Source organism: Caloenas nicobarica, chromosome 2 (assembly GCF_036013445.1).
Source record: "Caloenas nicobarica isolate bCalNic1 chromosome 2, bCalNic1.hap1, whole genome shotgun sequence".
In the NCBI taxonomy this organism is placed as follows: Eukaryota; Metazoa; Chordata; class Aves; order Columbiformes; family Columbidae; genus Caloenas; species Caloenas nicobarica.
In genome coordinates this window covers 12,212,868-12,230,771 of record NC_088246.1, presented here as the reverse complement: position 1 = coordinate 12,230,771, position 17,904 = coordinate 12,212,868, and the positions used below count along the sequence as shown (strand labels likewise).

The window sequence follows — 17,904 nt, the reverse complement described above, 5'->3', positions numbered from 1 at the left end:
GCCATTTGTGTCATTATTTTCTGTACTAAAGTTGTAGATTTTTGCTCTGTTCCCCACCGTCATTCCCAGAGGTAGCAAGGATCTTGACACACTCTGTTCAAAGATAGCACAGACAGGTTTTCCATATCAAACACTCAAATAAGTACCAATTTCCTGTGTTTTTAACACAGAATTTGGCAGTAAACACTTAAATTTCTGCAAAAAACTGCTAATGACATCAACAAAAACAAATCTGGTAATGTTGCATTTAGAACTGCATGCAACTGTAACAGAAAAAAATTAATTTGTTTTTACCTTTGTTTCAACTTAATGTCATCCCAATTGAAAACAGGTTTATCTGTGCTTGTACAGTTTTCAGACAAAGCTGGTAAAAAGCACAATGTGATTCTCCGATAAATGCTGTTAAGATAATACAAAATCTCTACAGACAAAACAGAAGTGTGCTAGATTGGTTTTCTTTTTCCAAACTCTGACATTTTTTCTGCCATTTCAATTTCCCAGGGAAACCAAAGACAGTTACATTTGGGCATTGTAATTGACTTATGCTGTAGCACCCAAGGCAAATTCCAAAGTATGATAAAGAAAAAAAATGTAGAAAATTATGTTATTGACTGACTGTGGATGTTCTGCAGTAACAAATTGCTAATCAGAAAAACAGGCAGTCCAATGTATTTAGATATGCTTTGCTCTGAATTGTGATGAAAAGTTAAAATCTTGATGCATTTCTGTGAAAGTTTTCAATACATTTGATTAGTAGTCATCAAGATAACCTTGAAAAAATCTGCCTAGGTAGGAGCAAATTATCCCACTGGAGACCAGCTGATGTGATGTTATCTGATGTAATATAGTAATTGAATATAATAATAATTCAAAAACTCACATAATAGATCTTGAACTAAACGTTTCAAAAGATGGAATGGTTGAAGTAAATTATTTAATAGTTCTCCAGTTACAACATATTTGAAATCTGTCGGTCCTCTAACACATTCTAATTTTGTTGAAACACATTAAGAGAAAATTGTTCTATCAAAAATCATTTGATTGACTCTTGGAAAAATTGTTAAATAAGTAAAACACTGCATTCAAATCTTCCATATACAGCAAGCCATATTCCCACAGAAGATCTTCAAGTAGAACAATAAGTATGCTTGTTATTGTAGCACAGGATTAATACGAGGACCTAAGTTTTATTGCATACAGACTATCCACAGTAGTTCTCCTGACTTTTCTGAAGATATGATGTGTTCACATATGGTAAAATTAAGACCACCAGTTCACCCGCAGAGAAGACAGTCCAGTCAACATCACATCAAACACAAACCATCATATCATGCATATGATGCATATCCGGGCTATTGCTGGACAGTGCTTGCAAAGTGTCATGACTTTCTCTCTCTCCTGCCCTCATCCCCAACAGGTAGGCTGGTGGTGAGCAAGAAGCTGGGAGGGGATATAGCCAGGACAGCTGTTCCCAGCTGTTGAAGGGGATATTCCATACCATATGGCATTGCAAAAAGCACTAAAAGCTCAGGGAAAGAAGGAGAAAGGAGAGAGGTTTGGATTTGTGGTATTAGTCTTTCCAAACAACCATGAACTATCATTATCTCAATCCACTTGTCTTCTTGTCTTCTCTCTTTTGTCCCCATCCCACAGGAGAGGGGAGTGAGCAGGAGTCTGGGTGGATGTTTGGCTGTTGAATCAACCAATATTTCATTTCAGGGTGTTCAACAACAATAGCTGGACATAATGTTTCTTGCTGTAACAGACTAAGATAACCTACCATCTCCTCTCTTCCAGTGTACCTCTGTCTCTCAGGTGCAGCTGGGTCATCACAGAATAGTTTGGGTCAGAAGAGATATTGAAAAGTTATCTAGTCCAACGTGCCTGTAATGAGCAGGGTCATTTTCAACTAGATCAGTTGACGGATATCTTATTTTCATGCACTGGTCTGCTGTACTTTTTTATTGAGAAGTTTGCAGGGAGAAATCATTTTTGTAATTATTATTATTAGGCCAGTAGATACAGTTGTAAAAAACTGAGGGCAAGCAAGCCAATATTTTCTAATACAGGCCAACAAATGCAAAACTGCAGCACTCGCACATACCTCTGTCCTGGTGCATGAACTCAGATTATTAAACAGGACAGGAGGCTGAGGAGCTGCTGGTGAGAAGCAGCTCTTTCAGGGCTTGGTGAAGAGCACAGCTCCACCATGGGTCACCAGTCAGGACAAACAGCTTTACTGGTGCAGGGGTCATGGAGGAGAGAATGTGGACAGTTCTGTCTGTCCCCTGTCCCCCGGGGCCGGAGATGGGAAGCCCCAGACCAGGATGTGGGGAGGGAGGTGGAGGAGTGAGCTGCACACCAGCTACTGCGACCTAAAGGCAGGCGGCATTGACACTGCACTGTTTGTATACACCACAGGCAGAGTTTGCCTTTGTAGCTCTGAACAGATGTGGCCACACATTTGTGTTCTACCTGAAATCACTGAGTGAAGTAAAGAATTCATGTCACTCAATGCAGAGATGATCTATTAATGCTGAGATCCTTTTCACAAAAAGAAAAATAAAAGAAAGAAAAACAAAGGAAAAAAACCACCCTCCCATAATCATTACGGACAAAATGAGACTGCTATTTAAACACTATTTTCCCATTTGTGTTTGACAAATCTTAGCAGTTTAAATACTGATAGGAACTTTTAGTCATGCTTTCTGTTAAAAATGGAGCATTAAGAAAATTCAGTCCTTTTCCCAGGAGCATGGCATTCATAGAAAAAGGTTATGAGTTGATTTCTAACTTCAATCTTCTCCTTCTATTTTTTCTTTTTATGCTGACAATCATTTTGATGTTAAAAGCAAACTAGGAGGTCTTCTAAGTTATCTTGTATGAAATAAAGATGAACTGGACAAAAGAGCCCTAAGTAGCAATTTCATGCTGTGATAAAAGATGGGAAATTATCATCCATATCTCATGGAACGGATCTTAATCATTGCTAAGTGGAAAACCAGAAAAAATTAAAATTTGACAATATGTCTCCGTGGATCTTTACAGTCATATTAAGATTCAAAAAGCCTGACATCCAAGTACAATCAGGAATACTGATGGCCGATAGATTTCTGATCCTTAGTTTAAATAGGAAAGTTGAAAAGTAGTAAAACACAGTAGAAAATTCATGGCCTATGCAGAAGATCTACTCCATCCCAGGCTAGATTCAAGTGGACAAACCAGTTAGAGGAACTGAGAATAATTTACAGGTTAGCGCCCAGGGCAGATGCCTTCAAGAAGAGACTCACAGGGTAACGCAGGCTCCTGGGTCCCTTTTACATAGTTAGCTGGATGCTAAAAGCCTGGTCCCAGTGAGACTCAGTGTTTCAATGAGACTTAAATTCCCCAAATCGACACTGGGTGCCCAAACTGTTGACATGCCTTTGAAAATCTCATAACGTCTCTTCACCTTCTGCTCCCTGGTGCTCTTAAGGAGGTGGCCCAAAGTCATTTGACATTCTTGGAAACATTATCCACTTCTTACATGTGCCCAGGTTGACTCGTCACCACCACATGACAGGTTTTTTCAAAATATTTTAAAATAGGTACATAGATCACAGAATCACAGAATCACAGAATGTTAGGGATTGGAAGGGACCTCGAAAGATCATCTAGTCCAATCCCCCTGCTGGAGCAGGAACACCCAGATGAGGTTACACAGGAAGGTGTCCAGGCGGGTTTTGAATGTCTGCAGAGAAGGAGACTCCACAACCTCCTTGGGCAGCCTGTTCCAGTGTTCCGTCACCCTCACTGAGAAGAAGTTTCTTCTCACATTTAAGTGGAACCTCTTGTGTTCCAGCTTGAACCCATTACCCCTTGTCTTACTGTTGGTTGTCACCGAGAAGAGCCTGGCTCCGTCCTTGTGACACCCACCCTTTATATATTTATAAACATTGATGAGGTCACCCCTCAGTCTCCTCTTCTCCAAGCTCAAGAGCCCCAGCTCCCTCAGCCTTTCCCCATAAGGGAGATGCTCCACTCCCTTCAGCATCTTTGTGGCCCTGCGCTGGATATGTAGTTAGAAACCATAGATATCACTCTTTCTCAGAAATCTGTTTTCCTCTGGTTATAAACCTTAAACTAATAATCTTCAGATTCTCTCCAAATAACTTTGAACTCCATAAGAACATCCCTTTTCTACTGCTGCAACTTTATTCCTGGATTTTGTAATGTGGGCCTATAATGGGCAGATGAGGATTCCTGCAGTCTAATAGATTTAGGTTTCCAAATTCCGGCTCAAAAGACATCTGAGGTTTTGTAGTTAAAACTGTGGCTCCACCAGGTTATTCACTTTTTTCAAAATACGGGCATAGGCATGACACTGCAAGTACTCCCCCTACAAGAGCAACAATGGGTGTTCCTTCATCTTTTCTGTTAAATCAGTGCTAAGGAACAGAAAATAGTTGAAGATACATTACTTAGAAATATGAGATGGGATGCTTGCACAGAGTGGGGAAAACCAGGTTCAAGGTCATTTCTCCAGATTGAATTGTATATTTTAACACAACAAAATAAAACGCATGCGCCACCAGTAAGTAAGTCCAGAACCAGAGCTTCACTTTTTGAGGTGAGCACCCCAACCAGCACAACAGTCCCTCCTGTTGTTATTGTCCAACCCCCACTCTGTCCTCTTAGCTGTCTGGTAGCACAGGTTTGGCAAGAGCAGGGCAAACCCCCCATTTTTAGGCACTCCTATGGGAGAACGACCCAGCCTGGGAAGGGAACTGAGCCCCCATTTTCCACCTGCTACACAAGCTGTAGGTCTCTCTAGCAAATCTTACTGGTGCCTTCTGGGCAGCTCCAGCAGCAAATATCTTCTTCCCCTCTGTGCCTACTGGTTGTTCTGGTTTCCATTTCAGAGCAGCTGGCTCTTCCCAGACACTGAGCCTTTTGTCCCAGACTATTTACTGTCTCTGGACTTAGCTTTTGGTTCTTGCTGTTTAAAGAATATTTCTGATTGAAATAGTAACTGACATCTCTCAAAACTTGGATGCGATGCAGACAAGGCTCTGGCTTTGTGTCACATATAATTGCATTGGCCACAAGGATGGGTATAATAATTAACATAAAACATGGAAATGAAAAATCGGCACTTCTGTTTCCATCCCCAAGTGTGTGAAACCAGAAGCTGGAAAGTTCAAGCTTTCATTCTGCTCCGTGATAAGCCAAACTGGAAATTGTCCCAATCTCAATACAAGGAGTGCATCTCATCCTAAAAACAGAAGTTTCTTGGATGAATAAAGGCTTAGTGACATCAACCATTGCTTTTACTTTACTGGCCTAATAACATGCATAGGAAGACTTTTTAAATGCAAGTACACTTAAGGGGGAAAAAAAAAAGTTCCTCCTGGACTTATCTGCCAAAATCCACAGTCAGTATTTCAACCTTTCTCACTGCAATTAAGGATGTCACTAGCATCTAGCATACAAGACTGTCAATTTGCTTAATTCTCAGACATCAGTAGCACAGCATTTAATAGAGAAACACAGATATCTGCACTGAGGACCTGGCAGGAAATGTGCAGTGTTTAAAAAATAGGAATTATCTGTAAGCTCCTACACAGCTCTGTTCCTGAGGAGGAAAACAGTATTCAAACTCACATGAAAGGACCCTTAAATAACATTGATTCTGCCACTATCAATTTAGGTTAAAAACAAATCCTTGTGGATGTGGCATGGGGATGAAGTATACCGGGCCTAGGCTGGCTGTCCCTCCGCCCCCTCCAGATTTCCAAAGCCCCCATTGAGGAAAGGAAGGGAAGGCAAAGGGCACTGATGCTTGCAACCGCAGCACTGTCTCCTTCCACACTTCTCAGAAGCAAAGCTGATGGGATTTTATCCTTTCCATCCACTAAAGGAATGAGAGAAATGAACCATAGAAATTAGAACTGGGAAAGACCACTAAGTCATCCAGTCCATTTCCCTGCAAGCACAAAATTGTTCCCTGTGGCGTGTTCCCAAGTGCATTTTGCAGTCTAGATTTAAATGAATCAATTAGCAATGGGGCTTTCAACACTACCTTGGGAGACCATTCTAGTCTAATGGATCTCGTTGTTAATAATTCTCACCAGTTATTCAGCCTGACTTTTATTTTCCATGGTTTCATCCCAGGTCCTCAGTTACAATGCGCTAAACTGTTCATTTAGTACCCACCTCTCTCATTGGGGTTTGCACCCTTCAGACACTTGGAAGCACTTACACTACTTTCACAGGTGTCACTTAATGGAGGTTTACATATTTAATTTTGGTGCTTTTCCCTGCTGGGTCAGCCTCCTCTGCAGCCCTCGGCAGTTTCCCCTCTGGCTTCTGATTCACCTCCACTTTGGCAACAGCCTCTCCGTTATTTTCTGGCCTGGGAAGTTCTTCCTGTGAATGAGACTTACTGGAAAGACCTGCGTAGAAACATCTTGCAAAATGGACTCTTGCAAGAGTCCTTTTTCAGGCATCCGATGATGTGACTGAGCAGTTCAACACTGGCTTGTGTCAGAAAGGTATTCATCTTCTGGAGGAACTGAATTTGCAACTTGTTCACAAAGAAACACCCCATGGTGTTGGGAAACATTTACTGTGCCTGGCTGTGAAAGGAGAGCCACGGCTGCTCTCAGACAATACCCTGGCTCTTGCTTCAGCACAGAGGGATCAGAGATCAGAGGAAAGAGAATTGTGCCTCTGCCCCTGCTCGTTCACTGAGGAGGATGAAGAGCACTGCAGAGAATAGCCTTCCCTCGGCAGTGTAGTCAGAGGCAGGATTACCCAACACATTAGTAAAGGAAGAAAATACGAGGCTCTCAGATGCTCCCTCTACACACTCCCTTTCCACAGAGATGCAATATATTCACTTTCAGGTAATCCACAGTTTGACGTCAGGAAAAGAAATCCCTTTGCAACTCCAGCATTTCAAAGGCTACATTCGTTTTATACCCCTAAATATCTTTAACCTCACTGCTACCAACTTCTTTATTCCTAATATTTGCTAGCTATGTATTTGCCTTTTATTCAGGCTTCTCCTATTGTGTTTCATAAGCCCTTAACATATTTCTTCCTTCTTGATTTTTTAGTCAGCCGTTTCTTCACATCAGCGGCACCCATCCCCCTCGGGGCTGCCCCTCAGGACACCCAGGTGTGAGCTCTGGGATACAGCCAGGGTGCTCACTGAAGTCCTGGGCTCCCGTCAGTTCAGATCACAATCACCACCACTGGTACATTAGAAAATTGAGAGAAAAAAATGAGCTGCAGCAGAGTCTTTATGACTGGCAGATAAATGCATACTGCTAATAGCTGTATGTATGCTGTTAATCATGCCTGTTCTACACGGTTGTTCTCTTACGGCTACATATTCTTCTTTTTTTGCAGTCACAAGCATGGTTTTGTTCTCCATGCAGAGCTGGGAACGGCAGAGCTCCCCCTGTCAGGATGGCATATTCTACATTAAAACTGAGGGGCAGGGTATGCCGTGGCACGCACACCAGTCCCTCAATCCTCAGCTCCCTCCTTGCACATGCATCTTGATTTCACTGCTCTTGAAACCTCAGAAAAGAGGGAGTTGTAGATGCATCACCAAACTACAGGGCAAATGGAGGGAGCCCAGACGGACAGACCTGGCTAAACACATCCCTCACTTCCAACCACAGACCTACTCCTGTAAAAGCGTTAACAAACAGGGGCAATGGTTTCAAGTCCTTTTCAGAGAAGCATGTTCTTTTCCTGTTGTTTTGCAGGGAGGAGACAGGGAGAAGAGCTCTTCGCCGCTTTTGCAGAAGCATTTTGTGTGGGACATTGCCCATAGCCAGGGTAGCAAGTGCAGCCCCTCCGCAGGGCTCTGCAGCACCTCAAGGACCTGCCATGGGGCAGTGGGGCACAGGGCTGTGCCCACGGCATGTCCCCACAGGCAGCTTTTCCAGCATCACTGCCCTTTCACGTCATGGTTGCCTCTTATTACAAAATTAAAGCCATTCTAAGGATGTGGTAGAGCTGCCAAGGAAGAAGATAACAGACAATAATGTGGGACTTGTCAGTGCTATATAGCATCAAGAAGTTTTCCTCCCCTAAACAAACCTGAAATGGAAACCTGAAGTTATTCAGCTGCAAGTAGAGAGTATTAAAAAAAAAAAAATCCTCTGCGATCAGAGCTCTCTTAAGCTGCCTTGAAAATTATTCCAAATATACTTTTTTATAGATAACAATAGACAATCCTTTTGACTGATTTGTTAAAAAGGTAAAGAAAGAGCATAAAATTATTGCTTATCAGAGAGAGAAGCAGCACCATTTAAAATAACATGAAATTGTACCCCATGAATTATTCACAAAGGCTGATGTTACACTATCATTATTTCTGGCTTTCCTTTATACTGCATAGGGGCTTGTGTCAGTTGTATCCAACCCAATAAAAGAGGTGGTGTTTTTTAATTAATCAAACCTGATTTTTTTGATTATTTTATCTCATTTAAAGCAAATACATTCCAAGCAGGGAGTTGTCTTCACAGTGTCATGTTGGAAAAGAGATAGATTTCATAACTACTAGTAAGGTCTAAATCATGCAGCAATATAGACACTTGCATACTGACTGGTGTTTCTCTATATGTTGTGTCAGCTGCTGAGAAGCCGAAGTGTGATCCCAGTTGTATGCTGGAATTAGCAGTTGCAAACTCCATCCTTTTCGATGTGAATTAAGCTCACTGAATTTCACAGAATTTCTCCGATATACAGCCGATGTGATTCGGATTTCGTGTCAGCAAATGTGGTTTTCTGATTGCATGTAACAGTCAACACCTCTTGCAATCACCTAGTGGTTTTGATTTTCCTTTTCCAACACATAAATATGCAGGGCTACAAATTCTGTATTATGGAAGGTCTTAATGATCATAGCACACTAGAAGTGAGAGTAACTCTATTAAAGTCAGTAGAAACATTGATTAGACCAGTCAAAAATCCCTGGTTTTATTGGTAGAGCTGTGCCTCAAAGCAGATGGGTGTAGATACTGTGTTTATGGCCATGACTGACTTAAAAGCACAGCTCATAACTGTAGCCCATAAGATGTCAGGCCGTTCCCTATATCAAACTTATTTGCTGAGCAAACCTTCATATTTTTTCTTGCTTACTGTCTCTTCCGTCAGCACCTTTCTCAATAATTTCTTTTGCAATCTTTGTGGATGCAGAACTGATGTTTTGGGAGGTCATGTAGGTCATGCTTGTAATGGCCCTGCTCAAGGCAATGTGATCATCCATGAATTTATTATTAACACAATTATCCTTGATCATTGTGGGGAAAAACTGAAAAAATTACCTCAAAAAGTTTAAACATCAGGAAAAAATGTAAAAGGCAATAGATTTACTCTGCTTGCCATCTTATGATTTGGGGAGTTTTGATTTGCCCATGGTATTTGGTTGCTTACAATAAGAAATCTTCCCACAAGCAGCTGTCTATAGTGTGGAAAGCTGTACTTTTGCTGGTTGTCTATACGTCTTCAGAGCTCATGACATTAAGATGGCAATATTGAGGTGTAATTCAGACTATGCAAAAGCAAATTTCTAAAATAGGCGAGATGAATCACCTCCCAGGAAAGTTCCTCTCCGTTGACTATAAAGAGAGTCGTACAGCAATTAGCTCAGCTACAGACACCTAAACTTTAGTTGTCCAGAATAGCTGAAATGAATCCCATGGCTGGTGTCAGCAAACTGAAAATAAACCCCATTTTCTTTTCGATGGCTCAGCTATGGCGTGGAAGTCTGGACTATCACTGACACACAAAAAATGAACGTTAGCAGGGTCGAGGTCCCCCCTGCCTGGCTGTGAGAGGAGACCTTGCCTGCTGGACCCGGGGGGCCTCCAGCTTTCAGCAGAGCACAGGAAAGACTCTTTGCCTCACCAGACCGTTAGACTGAATCTGTGATCCAAGACAGTGAGTCATATATGGGTATGGTTTTTTTCTATAATGCAGCTAATTAATTGGCAGAATTTTTGAAAATAAAAGGTGGGGAATTCCCTTCCTACTCTCATGGCTGTCCCTGCCAACACAGTGTTAGCCAGGATCCAGCTGATGTGCTGACACAGCTCCTCAATTCCCTTTGCCCTGCTCCATTTCCTTTTCAAATTGAAAACTATTAGGAGTCTTTAGGCAAATAATAGAAACCTAATGCAGGTGCCTGTTATAAATCGTTCACTAGTTACTTTTAACCTAATGTCTCCTCAAACATTACTCTGCAGAAGGCAACGAGGGAAAGAAATGCCTCACCAACTCCGACAGTCAATGGGTCAGGAGTTAAGGTCATAATAATATAGCCCATTTCTTCTTGAACACAGATAATCCCTGGGTCTTTCATGTCAGATCGGAGCCCTTCAGTAAGAGCACAGGTCTTGCCAAGAGGAATCGTCACCTAGGACCTTACCTTGCTATACACCCAAAAGCAGGGAAGGTGGGATAAGTCTGATGGGGCAAGGTTAGTGCTGGTTTAGGATTTTGACACACTCAACACTGTAACTTTCCTAGGCACAACTTGCTGATGTGCTCGGTCTAGATCTGCCACACGTCTGAGGTTAAAGTAATCAATGTTTAGGAGGTAGCTTGACGTTTCTAAATAGAAATCACTTGAGAAATTTGAAGTATTCTGCAGGTGAAATAAGTAAACACTAATAACAACAGTTAATAATGGCTGTTTTTTATGCGAAATAGAAAAATGTACAGAAGTGCCTATTAATTCTGAATCACTGCAGCAAGTAGCTAAGCTCAAGAGTTGGAAATGCTGTCTAAAATGCCAGTGTGATCAGTCAATGTTAAAATTTGCCCTCATTGACTAGGCATCATGTGTCTTATTCTCGGAGATAAATTCCTCCTGTTTTCAAGCATTTCACAGGGGATAAAACTTCAACTCTATGTATGTTCAAAACAAGGCGTGCAAGGGGACAATCTGTTAGCATCTATGCTCCTGAACACATTGGGCAACTGTCATGTTGTTGGAAGCATTTCTCATCATGCTGGATTCCCTCACATGCAGCAATAAATGGTGCTACGTTGGTCACAGATCACTTTCCCCATTTTTCTCCCCAGTGAGGTGTAAACCTTTTAGAGCTAATGCCTAAGACATGTACACCTGTGTTTCTGATGTCCATTGTAGTGAGACATAACTCTTGGGTATTTCTGAGCATGGAGGAACATGGATTAGTTTCTGTCATTGCAAATGGAAAATGCATGGAGATTTTTAATGCCTAACAATCAGACTGGTTCTGCAAATTCTTGGAAACCATTGCCTCCAGCCCCAGGCAACATCTAAGTGATGTTCTGCAAACACGTCCTCCTTGCCAGGACTGGCAGACACCACAGGCTGTGTCCACATGTGACTACCTACTGGAGCCCCATGTCACCAAAAGCCAACATATGGAGTTAATTCAGCCAAAAATGAACACCCCGAGCAAACTTGCTATTACTGTGCAAGTGGACATTGTGATAGCAAACAGCATCAGAGGGATTCACATTATCAGTGCATCAGTTGGATGCCTTTGTGTTTCATTCATTGATAAATCCAGACCTCATAGAAAACCCTGAGAGCGTTCATCATCTTACACTCATACTAGAAGAGAGAAAGAGTTAAGCTTATTTCTGGATAAAATGTTTGAAATAATAAAAGGTGAGTAAGGTGTGGCTCCTGGAGAGCAGGAGAGCAGGATAGCTTCCCCAGGTGGTTTGCTCTGCATTTGCAGGGCTGGGTGCTTTGGCTGTGAGGTGGGGGGGCAGAGGAGGAGGCACATCAGGACTATGCTAATGTAAGGAGAAGGGAGCAGTCAGTCTTGCTGCCCTGAGAAGGAGTATTGACAAGGGACCTCAGGTGCAGGCAGAAAGGCTCATGGGTTTCTGAACAAGGGAATTGCCTCCTGGTGCACTTCTGCTGCACTTCTGCTGCACTGAGGAAAATAAGACTCGTCCTACACTGGTAAATAAATAAAATAGAATGAAAAACTACCTGACTCTTATCATGGACCTTCCAACCAAAGAAAATACTACATACTGTTTAGGAAAGTGTATCCTACTTTTTGAAATGCTGAGTGGGACTCAACCACCACTGTTGCAGGCAGCACCTCATGAAATTGTGGTGTTAGTCCATGTGAAAGACACAGTTAACTAGAGGGACGTGTTTCTGATCTAAGATACCTATTATTTTTCTCATGAAAGTAGTCACCCTAACGCAAAGTAACATCAAAGCAATTCTAATGTACAGAGTATAAACACCTTGCTTTGTACAGAAGGAGCCATTCGTCCGCTTCAACTTTTTATCTAGTAATAAAACTGGAATAAACACAATTGCTTTGTAACTGCATTTCTCCACTGCATTCTCTCATGTGCTCCCATCTCCACTTCTCGGGTTTTCTAGATTGACAGCTATTTCTTTTTTTTTTTTTTTTTTTTTTTACTCCCGAGCACCTTTTTAGGGACACATTTGTAGTAACAGATACAGTTTAAACTTCCAGCACAGGCATACAGTAATGTGTACTTTGTCACTAGAACCTATGACTACTTCTACGTGAGACTGTCACAACAAGGGAGTCAGGTGTGATTAACTAAATTTTTCACAATACTTACACCTGTCCTACAAACATCACAATGTGGTGATGCCACAACACTGCTAAACCTTTTGGACTACAAGTGTAGCTAACATAATGATACAGGTATGACATGATGTTATCATTTGCTATTATATATATTAAGCACGGCAACAGTGCTGTAGCATGGCATCCACCACTAGTCCCAATGTTGTGTGGAGATTATGAAGTATTATTGGTCCTATTTACGAACGGGAACATCACTGGCAGCACCAGCCCTTCATGTTTAAAATGCATTTAGCTGCTTTCTTAGAACACACCAATGGATCTTATGAGACGACATGGCCCCAAGCGTGGTGCTTACAACTCCGAAAATCTCTACAATTTCTTGGTTTTTCTGCCACTCAACAGGCTTCATCATAAGAAAAAAAAATATTGCTGACTCTATAAAATAATGCCTAAAGCTTTTCTACAGCTAAAGCAATATCACAGAAACAGCATCACCATGGCCTATGGTGAGATTGTTTCCATTCCCCCTATGGGTACTTGCAGCCTCAGGCCGGTCTTTAGCCACGGATGCATCAAGCTTTGAGGGCTTGATTCAGTTGCTTAAACACAGGCATCTATTCCCACTGACTCACCTTATGGATGACGATGTGAGATGCATGAGGAGGGCACAGAACCTCCTGGACATCCCCACTTCCCTGGAGCAGCAACCAGAGGTCAGGCCGGACATCTCAGGTGACACTGCATGGGTGCAGCCATGCCAACCCCAGCAGTCTGACTTGCTATACTGCACATGTGTTAATGCCTACACACAGTCACGTACAGCTGTCAGAGTCCAACACTCTTAGGCTACTTTGTCGCATCTAGAGGAAGCACCTGTCAGCCAGAAAAGTCCTTTTTCCCAAGAGTTGCTCCTCAGTTCTTAATACCAAAGAGAGATGTATCCTGAAATGTCCTGTTCAACGGGTGATTTCGGTTTGGGCTCAGTTCATTCTTAACTATTCTTTGAAACTGTCCACACGGCTGAATGGGCTACATTTTAGAGTAAAACCTAGGTCCTGTTGAAGTCTGTAAGCATTTTGCCACTGACTCCAAAGAAATTGGGATTTAATCCTAGAAAGTGCCTATCTGGACCAGGAAAGGCATGTCTTTCAGCTGCCATCACCATTATCTGGAGAGGCAACGGAGGAATAAAGCTGGTCTCAGTGATGCATGCTCCGTCCTTGGGACCTCAGTGGAAAAGGCACCAATGTAGCTGCTCTTGAAGAAATGAAAAGGAAACTGTACTGAAAGTCTGATCTGTTTGTTCTCTGATTTTTTTAAAGAGCAGCTCCAGAAGTGTTACTTACATTTTATTTAGTACTTATAGTGCAATAGCAATGAAACCTAACATTACAGGGAGTGTGTGTTCCCACCAGAAAATGGCTTCAACAGCTCATAAAAACCTGGTCATTTATCAGCACTGCAGGGGATCTTTATTACCTCCCTACAGCATGTGCTCTCCTATGATGTAGTTATTGATTTAACAAGTAAACTTCTTGGCAAGCTTTTATCTTGGAATTAGCAGCAAGACTGAAATAGAGCTCTTATTATTCTAATAACACAGAGATGTGAGATTCCTGCATATTCCAAAGGCCATATCATCACCTTTACAAGTATCTCATTAGGGCTGTCTGGGCTGCCACATCAAAGCGTGGGCTGTGAGAACTTTAACAATTATGATATCATACTCAGCCCCAGAGATTTCACAACCCTTTTGTTTTTCTTCCTGCAGGTTTGGACATCAGGCAAGCTCAGGTTATTGTGCTGTCGTCGGGTACCAAATGTATAAATGGGGAATATATTAATGACCAGGGGCTTGCGGTCAACGACTGCCATGCAGAAGTTGTGGCGAGGAGGGCATTTGTTCACTTCCTCTACTCACAGCTGGAGCTACACTTAAGGTAACTGAATTCTGTTGATGCTTGGGGAACTTTATACAGCCTTCAGTGGAACAGATCCATCCTCCAGACATTTGAACTATTTGTTTCTTTATGTTCTTGTTTCTGAGTCTTTGGCTGATGAAGGACCAATGTACTGCACAGAAAAAAAAGAGACAGTTAGATAGTCTGCAGTGTTGGGTCATGAGCTCCTTTACTTCAGCTGATTTTCTTCCAGTAGCTATTAGATATGACTCATAAAGTTGGATTTTATGAAGCCTGATGATTTTGTACAAACCTTTACATGCAAGCTTATTAGCAACATTCACTGCCCAGAGACTAGAAGGAGATCATTTTGCTCACTGAAGACATTTTCCTTTCTTCCTTGCTGCTGCTGAAATATCTCTAGGAAGTGATTTATTGATCATTAATGCCTTCTTTGACTCACTAGAGAACCAATGAGTGTTAACAGTACAGTAAACTTTGTGCCGAAGTGCAAGATGCTATCACTCACTCCTTCTTTATGATGTTTTAAACCATTATCACATGTAGAGTCATTACAGAGGAATTACTGATCCTATCTTGAGCCAAACCCACCTCGTTACCATTTAAATGGTTAATGAGTCATACACTGCCTGGAAGCTGGTAACAAGCAGGGTACCACAAAGTCTATTTTGGGACCTTGCTATTCAAGCCTATCGACAATGTGGAAAAAGCTATATAGTGCTTGCTTGTAAGCTTTGCAGAGGACACCAAATTGTGGGGAGGACCAGTCGAAATGCTCAAGGGCTGGGCTGCCCTCCAGACAGGCTGGAACACTAGGCCAGCAGGAACTTTGAAAGAAAACTCAACAAGGACAAATGGAAAGTTCTGCACCAAGGAAGAAAGAATGACCTGCAAAAATTCAGGCTGGAGCCTTACTGGCTGGGAAGCAGCTCTGCTGAAAAGGAACAGGGTTTGTAGGCAAACAGCAAGCTCAACATGGGAAAGTGGTGTGCCTGGCAGCAAAGAGAGTCAACAGGATCCTGGACGCTATGAAGAGTCAGTCAAGGCATGTGATCATCCCCCACTACTCAGCACTCATTAGACCACATCTACAATATCATGTGAAATTTTGGTCTCCCAATACAGGAAGGACATCAACCATCTGAAGCCGAAGCAGGTTCAGCAGAGGCCACCTGGATGCTCAGGGTCTGGCTCATGCGGAGGGGCTGAAGGAGCTGGGCTTGGTCAGCCTGGAGATGGGATGGCAGACCCAGCAGAATATATGTCGACAGTACAATGGAGCTGGCATCTTTATCAAGGTGAAGAAGAGGACAGACAACAGACACACACCGAAACAAGAGCAGCTCAGTCTGAATATTAGGACAACAGTCCCCATGGGAATAGGCAAGCAGTGGAACAGGTCACCCAGCAGGGCTGTGGAGTCTCTCTCCTGTCTTGGAGGTTTTCAAAACCTGAGTGGATAAAACCCTGAACAATCTGGCAAACTGCTCTGAACAGGAGTTTGGGCTAGAGACCTAAGGTTGTTTCCAGCGTGAATTATGCTATGATCCTATGAAAATAGAGCAGAAGTGAAGCTGAAGTGGTGTTTATTATATGGAAGAAACCAAGGAATGAAGTAAGGAACGAAAACAAACAAAAAAAGCTTCATCTACGGATCGTTCCTCTGCCCTCCATTCTTGCTTGCATTTTCATGTAACTTTATCTGAAGGCCATCAACTTCAGTGCAAAACTCCCTGTGACTTCAGAAGGTTTTGCATCAGGTCACAGACACAAGGATTAACTTGAGCAGGATTGTACATTCCTGTGAGCACCTACGATACTGGTGCACTGAAGCTACAGTAACAGGAGTAATGGTTAGTTCCACTTCAGGCTGGTGTTGAAGGCAAGAGAGTATATTGAAGAGATGAGCTTGGCTAACAAAGGGGGAAAAGAGCCTTGAATGGCTTAATCAAAACCAATATTCTCTCTATTTCAATCTGAGTTGCTTTCAAGTTTACATCAAATTATTTTCAGCACTGTAGCAGCCCTAGTACTTGCTTTGTGCTACGGTCTCTTGGGAAACAAGCACTACCACTGTATCTTAAACTATTGTATTGATCCACCTCCCTAACATGTTCAGTCATATTATTATTTTATTTGGATCAATGTTAACAGCCTTTTGTTATGAGAATCCTCAGTGCAGCACAAGCTCTCTTCACAATAACTTCAAATCACTCTCTGTTCAGCCAAGAGCAGGCACCACTGCTTCCCTGACCCGCACACGTGATAAAAATCTCAACCAAAATTGTCAAGGTTAAGCACCTTTGAAAGACAGAGCTGAAAATATTGTCAAATCAGATTTTGCTTTCTTAAAGTCCATGGGGAAGCAAACCTGTGTGTTATAACATATTCTTCAATTCTAGTATTTATTGCTACACCCAGTTTTATGCCATCATTGGGACTTTTGTCACATGGCGAGAAAACAAGGGGTGTTCAGAATGAAATGAAAAACACATTGAAGTCACATTTACCCCTTTTTCTCCAGAAAAAAGAGAGACAACTCTCACTGGTAGAGAAATCACATGGTGCTACCACACAGCTAAAAGGACAGGCTTTTTGGGACCGACATGCTAACTGAGCTCCACTGGGACTCCCTACACACCAGCTCCTCAGGCCTGCGGGAAACACAAAGATGCCTTCTGCATTGACATGCATTTGCACTAAGCTAACCCAAATTAAAGTCGTCTCCCAGGCCATTAACCTGTTGTACAAAGTCATATATGAACTGAGACCAAAAAGATGTTTCCCTAACCTAAAAAAAAAAAAAGAAAGAATAGTTCTTGCCTCAAATAGCTTAAATTTTCTATTCCTCCCTTTTGAACAGGCAAGTTTGTTCTGTCAAGAGTATTCCCTATTTTCCACAAATCTTCCTCCCACCAAGTCTACCTGCTCAAATTGATCTTCTCAGCTGTATTTCAAACTTCAGGAATTTCCAACACAAGACTTATTTTTCCATATGATACTGTCCTTGAAAAGGAACCGCTTCTCCAAAATTTACAAATGCTGTCATTGACCTCAGTGAAACTAAAACATGTACTTGCCCAAGTGTAGCTTGGAGGCTTCAAAGAGCAGGAACAAGGAGGCTGGAGAAAGCAAGGGCCAGGACAGAGAATTAACAGTCGGGAGAGATGGATTCACTGAGTTGAATTTACTTCTTGGCACCTTACTTGAGATGTCTAAAAGTTAGTCAGTCAAGCGGGAACTGGATCCCCAAGGCTCCTTCTGTCACCACTGGAGAGAGGTGGGCATCTCTGGAGTGGGACTCAGCAGACCTATTCAAATATGTATTGTGGATGAGATGAATTGCCACATACTGGGACAAATTTTTTTCCATTTCTATAAAAAGAGCATAGGATGAG

The 17,904-nt window shown here is 42.2% G+C and overlaps 1 protein-coding gene across 1 annotated transcript in view; it reads left to right on the top strand.

The window, feature by feature from the left end:
* Positions 1 to 17,904, top strand: part of ADARB2 (adenosine deaminase RNA specific B2 (inactive)) — a 109,729-nt gene that overhangs the window by 51,873 nt on the left and 39,952 nt on the right. Inside the window, exon 4 of the mRNA XM_065629258.1 lies at positions 14,356 to 14,524. Within this exon, the coding sequence (XP_065485330.1) occupies positions 14,356 to 14,524 (169 nt within the window). The remainder of the gene's footprint in view (positions 1 to 14,355; positions 14,525 to 17,904) is intronic.